Consider the following 10439-nt stretch of genomic DNA (forward strand, 5'->3'; position numbering starts at 1 on the left):
TTAGAATGGAAGAAAGGCAAGAAGAGTAAAATAGAGTCTATCTCTTCAATTACTTCAGAAAGGAAAACATTTCATTAGAGCCTGTGTAAAAAAGAAAGAATAAAAATGAATAAATTTCCTCCCAAATAAGTATCTATATCTATATCTCTATATTTACATACATTTCTACATATCTATATCTACACATACACCTATATCTCTATATTTATATCTATATCTACATCTATATACACACAGAGGGTATATATAGTACGTACAGTATATATGGGTAGGGTGCACGCACACACACACACACACACGCACACTTCATTTTCAATTTCCCCCCTTCTTCAATGAAGTCCAGTTGACTTTTGGAAAAGCACCTCTGAGACAACTAGGACCTGGATAATTGAGAATCTCCATTAAAGAATCTTGTCTAATATTTATTTAATTAGCACAATAATTTTAGCTCGGTACTTCTATAATAAATTTAGATATTTCAATATTCAACCTGAAGCAATGTCGAAAGGCATACTAATTTATTTTAAAAGCTGAGTAATTAAGAGTAATGATTGCTACACATTTTTCTGAGATTTTAATCTTATTCAGGTATACTTGCGACTATATAAGTATTCACAGTCAACATTCAATTTGATCATATTTTCCTTCTAGATGTCTTGCTAAATTATCAGCTTGTCTAGGTTTTATTGCCTTTTCAAAGAGAGAGAACAGGAAGGGTGAAACATAAACAGAACATAGATATTAAACTGATATAATATCACTATTATATCAGCTTCCTGGAGGAATGTCAATTTACATCATTAGAATACAATATTTTTAAAAATTCTCTTAAAAATATCTTTCATTTTTGCTTCCTCCTGTAGACTCATCTTTGCTATAGTTATCTATAGGTACAATATCTGAAGGTCTTCTGTTTTGAAACAGATATTTTATAATGCACTGCAAAAGATAATAGATCTGCAATGAAATTAGGAGCTTTGAACTGGGAGGTTTGATTTCCTCTCATTTGTATCAAATTTAAAAATTTCAGGATTTTTTGTTTCATTATTTTTTTAAAAAAATACCAACCTTAACTGATATAAATGTAAGGAGGATGAAAATTACCTTTTTCAATATCTAATGACTTTTTGTTTCTTTACTTGCTGAGCCATATACAGCTTTTTTAGATGACAATGAAACAACTAAGGGTAATGATTTGTCTTTTTTATAATTTCAACTCTATTATCCCAGGAGATATATCTCAGAGGGAGCAATCAATAAGCTCAGCTCCTGGGTTATTATAACTATTGTAGTTTATTGTAAACTATTGTAATTCAGGATCCAAAGAATTGGTCTATTATAAAGACTTGTCATTTTATTCCTATCCTTTCTCAATCTTTTGTATTGATGTGACTTACTGCTATTGTTTATTGTGAATTGTACAGAGCTTCTTAAAGATTATGCAGCATTATTGAAGCCGCTGAAAGTAGTTGTATACATATTAGTTACTTTTTTATTTTTACAATTTAGGAATAAACACAACATTCTTAAGGTGTAAATTTATAAGTTTTATTCTCTACCATTGTATTTTTTTAAAAGAATCAGTTAAATTATTCAATGCCATAAAAAGAAAATTGAAATTTTATATTCTCAATGGACAGCTTACATCTTCTAATTTCTCAGCCATTTAAGCAATATCTAAGTGTATAAAATTAGACTGAAAAATGATTTTCTACCAATGGAACAGAAGGCTTGGAAAATAGAATACTGTATTATCATTCTTACTTTATTCTGACTTTTTGAGAAAACCAAAGGTTATACTACTGTTTCTATAGGTTTCTGTAGGTTCTTTAGGTGCAATTCTTTCTGCTATATAAATTTATAAAATGTATGATAGGAATGTTTGAAAATATCCAAATTACAGCAACTTTATTTGTTTTTCTACTTTCAGACATTGAAAAATTGAGAATTTCAGAGAAGGAAATTATACTTGAATAACAATTTATTCTATAACGTTTTTTTAAATCAATAGGAGTTTCAAATTCTGTTTTTTGTAACAATCTTAACCATAGTAAGCATAATTAGAAATAATTTTATGTTAGTTTACGTTGGAACAATTTTGCATATTCCTAAGTTTTTCTTCCTCAAAAAATTATTATTATTATTATTATTATTATTATTATTATTATTATTATTATTATTAATTAGATTTGTATGCTGCCCCTCTCTGTAGACTCGGGGCAGCTCACAGCAATAATAAAAACAATGTACAACAAATCTAATATTTAAAAGTATCTAAAAAACCGTTATTTAAAAAGCAAGACATACATACAAACATACCATACATAAAATATATAGGCCTGGGGGAGATGTCTCAATTCCCCCATGCCTGATGGAAGAGGTGGGTTTTAAGGAGTTTAGGAAAGGCAAGGAGGGTGGGGGCAATCCTAATCTCCGGGGGGCTGGTTCTAGAGGGTCGTGGCCGCCACAGAGAAGACTCTTCCCCTGGGTCCCACCAGATGACATTGTTTAGTCGATGGGACCTGGAGAAGGCCAACTCTGTGGGACCTAACCGGCCTCTGGGATTCGTGCGGCAGAAGGCGGTCTCGGAGATATTCTAGTCTGATGCCCTGAAGGGCTTTATAGGTCATAACCAACACTTTGAATTGTGACCGGAACTGATTGGCAACCAATTCAGACTGCAGAGTGTTGGGATAACATGGGTATACCTAGGGAAGCCAATGATTGCTCTTCTAGCTGCATTGGACACGATCTGAATCTTCTGAACACTTTTCAAAGGTAGCCCCATGTGGAGAGCATTACAGTAGTCGAACCTTGAGGTGATGAAGGCATGAGTGACTGTGAGCAGTGACTCCCGGTCCAGATAGGGCCACAACTGGTGCACCAGGTGAATCTGGGCAAACGCCTCCCTCGCCATTGCTGAAAGATGGTTCTCTAATGTAAGCTGTGGATCGAGGAGGATGGCCAAGTTGCGGACCCTCTCTGAGGGGGTCAGTAATTCCCCCCCCCAGGTTAATGGACGGACAGATGGAATTATCCTTGGGGGGCAAAACCCACAGCCACTCCATCTTATCAGGATTGAGTTTGAGTCTGTTGACACCCATGCAGACTCCAACAGCCTCCAGGCACCGGCACTTCACTTCCACTGCTTTGTTGACTGGACATGGGGTGGAAATGTACAACTGGGTATCATCCCCTGCCTGCTATTTAATATCTACATGAAACCACTGGGCGAGATCATCCAAGGCCATTGGGTGAGGTATTATCAGTATGCTGATGATACCTCACCCCATGGCCTTGGATGATCTCGCCCAGTGGTTTCATGTAGATATTAAATAGCAGGCAGGAGAGGACCAACCCCTGAGGCACCCCACAAGGGAGAAGCCTAGAGGTCAACCTCTGACCCCCACTAACACCGACCACGACCGACCGGAGAAGTAGGAGGAGCACCACTGAAGAACAGTGCCTCCCACTCCCAACCACTCCAGCCGGCACAGAAGGATACCATAGTCGATGGTGTCGAAAGCTGCTGAGAGGTCAAGAAGCACCAGGACAGAGGATAAACCCCTGTCCCGGGCCCACCAGAGATTATCCATCAATGCGACCAAAGCTGTTTCCATGCTGTAGCCGGGCCTAAATCCTGACTGTTGAGGGCCTAGATAATTGGCTTCTTCCAAGGACTGCTGGAATTGGAGCGCCAGCACCTTCTCAACAACCTCCCCCATAAATGGGAGGTTGGAGACTGGACGGTAGTTATTAAGCACGGTTGGGACCAGGGAAGGCTTCTTGAGGAGGGGGCGCACAAGTGCCTTCTTGTAAAGAGCCAGGAAGGACCCGGAAGCGTTGATAATCTCCTGGACCCACCTCCGCGTCACCTTTCAGCTGGCCAAAACCAACCAAGAGAGACATTGATCCAGTAAGCAGGTGGCGGAACTCACAGCTCCAATGGCCTTGTCCACTTCATCAGGTGTCACCAAGTCAAACCCCTCCCGGACAGGTGGACAAGGATGGGACCCAGTCACCTCAATTAACTCCTTGTCATCCGACACTGCTATCCAATTGGAGTCAAGGTCTGCCCGGATCTGAATGACTTTATCAGCAAAAAATGAGTTAAACTCCTTGGCACTGCTCTGTAAGGGCTCCCCAACTCCCTCCTGGTTAAGAAGGGAGCGGGTCACCCTAAACAGAGTTGCTGGGCTGGATTCCACTGATGCAATCAAGGTGGCATTGTACATGCATCTTGCCGCCTTGAGCGCCACTTTGTAAGTCTTAATGTGAGCTCTTACAAGTGTTCGGTCAGATTTGGATTTACTCTTCCTCCATCGCTTCTCTAGACGTCTCTTCTGGCGTTTCAACTCCTGGAGTTCCTCAGTAAACCAAGAAGCCCTCCGGGGTCTAGTGCCACAGAGAGGTCGCAACAGCGCAATTCGGTCAAGAGCCTCCGTCGCAGCTCTATTCCAGCCCACAGCAAGAGACTCTGATGAGCTGTGGATGAGTGAATCTGGTAAAACCTCAAGCACTCTCTGAAAGCCCTCTGGGTCTATCAGGAGACTGGGGCAGAACCACCTAGTATTTCCTCCTGCCTGCGGGGAAGGATTGGAGCCAAGGAATCAAGCTGCAGTAGAAAATAATCTGATCATGACAAAGGCAACACTTCTAAGCCCCATAGTCTCAGACCATTACTCAGTAGCTCTGAGAGGAATACCATGTTGGGTGCGTGTCCACCCTCATGAGTCGGACCCTAAACTACTTGAGTCAGGTACATGGCTCTCATGGTGGCCATGGTGCTAACTCAGAGGAACCGCTGAGTGATGGCAGATTGAAATCCCCCTGGGCAATGAGTATATATGCTCGTATATTGCTGCAGTTGAAGGTAAAGTGGTCATTTACAGGAAGGACATTTTGGTATATGATTTTATGAACTACATTTAGATCAGATCGGAGGCGACGTAGTTGTAAATTATCTAATCTCAGTATTTCAAGATTGATGAAGCAGGATGATGCTGGAATTGTCATTTCAACCATTGAGGATGAATTCCTGACATGAAACATTTCCTTTTTTTTTGTGCGGAAAAGTTTTTAAAATTTTTCTCCATTTATAAACTATACAAGGGCTGCAAAAAAATCGAATAAATAAATAAATAAATAAATAAATAAATAAATAAATACAATATTATATACTTTCAATCTTCAATACAATAAACTTAAATTTATTTTCAGTATTTTTTTATTTATTTTTTATTTATTGGATTTGTATACCGCCCCTCACCCAGGACTCTCCCAGGACAACAAATGCTGCCTCCTTTATTTTTATTACCTGGAAAACTTCGATATAAACTTTTTCAATATCCTTATTCAAATTTACAGTACTATTTGCTATTACATTTAATCTAATTTTATTATATAGAGATCAAAGTGCTTATTTTCAATTGTCATGCATCCTTATTTACTTCTTAAATATTTCTTTACCTTTGTCTTATTCTAAATGCCCTTCAAAGAAAATCGCTTAGTCTTAAAGATTAATTATCCATATATATATATGGAACACGAAGCTTGGAACTTCAGCCTGATGATGGTGAATGTGATTTCACCGAAACGTCGCATAGACATGCAAAATATTACACAGGGCAAAACCCGAACTCAGAACAATCTACATATATATATATATATATATATATATATATATATATATATATATATATATATATATAATCTAAATATTACAAAATGTTATCATAACAATATCATTCCAGAGAAAGAGAAAAAAACCAAATTATATCAATTCAAGAAGTTCTTCGTCCTTCTTCTTTCCGCTTCCTTTCTTTCCATTATAATTCACACAAAAGGACAATATAATGTAATGTAACAATCTCAAAAAACAATTATCTTGCTCTATTTCTAAGTTTTCAAATCTTTTTTAAGTTTATATCTCAATCTAAAAATCATAATAATCCTACACACGCTGTATCTTTCCTTTTTTTATCCCTCCTTCCATTGTAATCAATTGCATGTGTTCTCTCATTATATTCAGTCAGTTCGCTTTACTCAGCTAATTCATAGGGTTTTTTTTTCCTTTGTCCAACAATAACAACTGGTTATTTCTCTCACAGGGAAAGTGAAACCCACCACAGCTATGGAAGTCTTGATTAAGCAATGCACAAGGACTTCCAAAACAGCCAGAGCAGTTTCAGACTGTATCTAGAAAGGCATAGTGTCAAATCACATTGGAAAGAATATAACAGCCATCACAGTTATGGGAATCTCCCTCTAGATTTGTCTTCCTAAATTTAAGAAATTCTGAAATTTCTTATCCAGAAACTTAAATCTGAATACAACCTAATCTAAATCTAAAACTGTTTAAACATTGGATTTGTATGTGATGTTTTACTTGTTGTGATCCGCTCTGAGTCCTCGGAGAGGAGTGGCATACAAATCTAATAAATTATTATTATTATTATTATTATTATTATTATTATTATTATTATTATTATTATTATTATTAATTATTATTATTAATTATTATTATTAAATGTTAATAACAGCAGTCAACCATTCCTTTTTATTTAAACAGGGAATAAGTTTAAGCAATTAATTTATCAACCACTTATCACATAGATTTTTTTAAAACAAATGTTCACGAATATGAAATAGCAGTTGAAATTTATTCATTTCTGTGTCTTTCCTCTTTGTTCTGAATTTGGCTGCATTGAAGAAAGAACTTTATAAATTATTTGGAGAGCTATTAAATGAAGTTATGGACTTCTTTCACACGGCAATGTGGTATATCTCATGGGAAGAAAATCTGAAAATCTGAATCTCTATTAAATTTATTTACATTACTCAGGTTGATTTATGTAACTGAGCTCAGGGAATTCATTACAATAATTTTTCTATACTTTGCTTTAAAGAGGATTTAAGTTGTTTTTAGTACTATGAAAACATCAAGCAAACCATAATTCAACAGTGTAGAATAATCCATTGATACATAACTATACAACTACCTATATAATTGCAGTGTTTTTGTTATATTTTTGGAAAATTGTAAGGCAGCATAGACACACTGACCAACATCGATAAATTCTAGTGATTATAATATACATTCATAGAGTGAATCCCATTAATCACAATGGGAGCTTCTTCTGGATAAGGTTAGATTTACTCTGTGATCTTAGCACATTTCAGGAAAAAAATAACTCAGTTTTAACAGGACACCACTGATTAAATCACTTCTTTTCATATTGATTCAGAATTTTCATGCTTGAAAAAAAGACCATAATTCTCTTTTAAGAAAGGAAGGCGACATCCTCAATAATTACATCTTTCTAATAAAAATTAATAGAGTTTTGGATTCTCTCAATTATCCAGTGAACTAATTATGAACCTTTTTGATTAATTCATTCTATTCTCCTGAGAATCTACTCTTACTAGTTCTTTGGGAATGCTTAATAAGAGAAGTATGTATACCAGTGAAAAGATTTAATAATGGCTAAAAGAGATGGAATCTTGTGAAAGAAGGTAGGTAAATCATTTATTTCTTCTGTACGAAACTTTATAATCAGTTCCTGTAGCACGGTAAGATATGAGTCAATGTTCATATTTGCTGGTACTATGTAACTAGCCATGATTGTAGCTTCATAAAGAGAAAATGATAAATTGTATATCAGTCAATGAACATGTAACACAGCCAGCTTAATACTTGTTGGTTTTCCCTCCCTTCATTCCTATTTTTAGAAATGTCTAGATTTATATTTAACTGTTTTCACTCACCATTAGCAGAATATGAAAACAAAGTAAAAGGAAGAGTATGGAATTCTTTGAATGTTTTTAAAATTGAATAGGAATGTTTAAGGACAGCACTTTGAGACATTTAAGTATTAACAGAAGCAACAACATTTACTAACAACATGCTGCTAGTAGAATTGGAGTCATTTAGTTTACTGTTCTTCAAAAATTCTAGAAAGCAAAAAAGGTTCTAGAAAGCAAAATCACTTATATAGATTGACCTGTTTTTTCTTTTTTTCTTTTATTTGTCCTTAGGATGGGGTGGAAAAACATCTTTAGTTCCAGGAATGCAGCTATTTATTTCTCTTTCCACTGAGTTAAAATGAGAATGTGGCATTCATTTTTATGGCTTCCTTGAATCTTGTTTGAATGTTGGTTTTTATCACCATATGACATTTATCTATAAGTGGCTCCCATTAATGTTTCCAAAACTTCTGTATATTCTCAGATTTTTTTTACACCCTCTAGAGTGAGTTGAGCTAATAAAAAATTCTCCCTATTTCCTTTAAATTTCAGCTAGTCTGTAAATGACATCTAGATTTAAAACATATGTAATAGAAGAGAAAGAATAGAAATATTCTTTCTTTTGTTTTAAAAATGGTAAATTAAGAAATTAAAAATCAGTCTTTGTTTTTAAGAAAGATTGTTTGGAATATATCAAATCTAAATTAGGATTTAATTATATTGAAATCTTAATGTACTTTCTGTGTCTATCCCAAATCACTAGGTTTTTTGTAAATACTTTTATTTTTAAAAAATATATTATTGTTATTATAATCATCATCCAGATAAAATCATCAATGGAAAACCAGAATAAAAGCACCAGATTTATTATTTTGGGATTTTCTGGTAATCTGGAAATGCATGTCTTGCTTTTTATATTGTTTTTGGCCATGTATGTCATGTCATTGTTGGGGAATGCATTAATATGCATTGTCATCAGACTTGATCCTTCTCTTCACATGCCAATGTGCTATTTCATTGCCAGTCTGTCTTTTGTGGATATTTGTTATACATCTGTCACTGCTCCCAAAATGCTAGTAAACTTCCTTTCGGAGGACAAATCTATCTCCTTTGTTGGCTGTGCTGCCCAGCTATATTTCCTTCTCTCACTAGGAACTACAGAGTGCTTTCTTCTTGCAGCCATGGCTTATGATCGCTTCTTGGCCATCTGTAATCCGTTGCGCTATCCTTTAATTATGAACAAACAGCTTTGTGCCTTTCTAGTAGCTGGGTCATGGGCTAGTGGGATTTTGCTTTCACTAGGCCAGACAACTCTGATATTTTCTTTGTCTTTTTGTGATGAACATTGGATCAACTATTTCTTTTGTGACATCCCACCACTCTTGAAGCTAGCCTGTGGAGATACCTATCTAAATGAAATCACAGTCTTTATGGCTGGGCTGCTAATCACTCTTATCCCTTTATTGCTAATCCTGTTTTCCTATGCCCACATAATCAACACTGTGCTGAAAATTGCATCTGCAAAGGAGAGGCAGAAAGTTTTTTCCACCTGCTCCTCACACATTATTGTTATCACTTTGTTCTATGGATCTGCTAGTGCAATGTACCTGAGGCCCAGATCTATCTATGTCTTTGAAAGAGATAAATTTCTAGCTCTGCTTTATTCCATTGTAACACCAACTTTGAATCCTATTATTTATAGCTGGAGAAACAACGAGGTAAATAAAGCTCTCAAAAGAAGGTTTGCTTTAACATTGTCCCCTTACAGAAGATAATTAAAAGTAATGAAATTAATCCAAAGAAATTATTTTGAGGTGATTACATTTTTCAACTTCTTATTTGTGTTAAAATGTCACATATAAGTCAATAAATGTCACATATAAGTTTAGTTCATATTTGTAGTGGTGTATTTTATTTCTCAAAAAGTTGTATTTTTATTTACTCTTTTTTCTTAGTAGGTGGACTGAGAATCAACATTTCCATTAGATAGTTAACAGTCAAGCTGAAATTATAAATAATAATAATAAGTTAATCAAATAAAAATAGTAAAGTGAGCAAACTTCCTCAAACCTCCAAATATGTTACCCAGATCAAATCTACATATCAAAACATAAAGTCTGTAAACACAAATAAAGTTAATAAAATTTGGTCTCCCAATATAACTGCATGTCCACAAAAATAAACATCAAAGATATACATACCCACACAGAGACACACACCCTTCAAATGTAGCCATAGAAACAACTTATAGATACTTTTCATACTATGACAAACCTCCCTATAAAAACATGTCTCTGTATTCCATTTCTCTGCAGCTGACCCTAAATGCAAAGTTTTTTGCTTTTAAGAATAAATTTATTCTTTTGCAATTCCTCTTCAAGTTGGAACCCCAAATTATTCTTCTGACATTATTAAAACATAACTAGATTAGACTCTACAAACTTTAATAGCAACAAGAACAATAATTTGACAAATAAATTATGTATGTGATATAATCAATTTATGGTTTAAGTTTTGAGATTTATATGTATTTAATGCAATGATCAAAATATTATATATATATATATATATATTATTAATACATACATACATACATACATACATACATACATACATATATATATATTCATAGATTTTCACGGGTACAGGTATGATGATCTTGGCATATTGCTGAGCCAGCGACTTACCCTCCA

The 10439-nt window shown here is 35.0% G+C and overlaps 1 protein-coding gene across 1 annotated transcript; it reads left to right on the forward strand.

Annotated features, from left to right (window-relative positions):
* The first annotated feature begins 8582 nt into the window (after window positions 1-8582).
* Window positions 8583-9521, forward strand: LOC139153908 (olfactory receptor 10A7-like). The gene has a single exon (XM_070728329.1). It carries the CDS (start codon window positions 8583-8585, stop codon window positions 9519-9521), a length of 939 nt encoding a protein of 312 aa, XP_070584430.1.
* Window positions 9522-10439: the final 918 nt, after the last annotated feature.

The sequence above is a fragment of the Erythrolamprus reginae genome, chromosome Z, assembly GCF_031021105.1.
Source record: "Erythrolamprus reginae isolate rEryReg1 chromosome Z, rEryReg1.hap1, whole genome shotgun sequence".
In the NCBI taxonomy this organism is placed as follows: domain Eukaryota; kingdom Metazoa; phylum Chordata; class Lepidosauria; order Squamata; family Dipsadidae; genus Erythrolamprus; species Erythrolamprus reginae.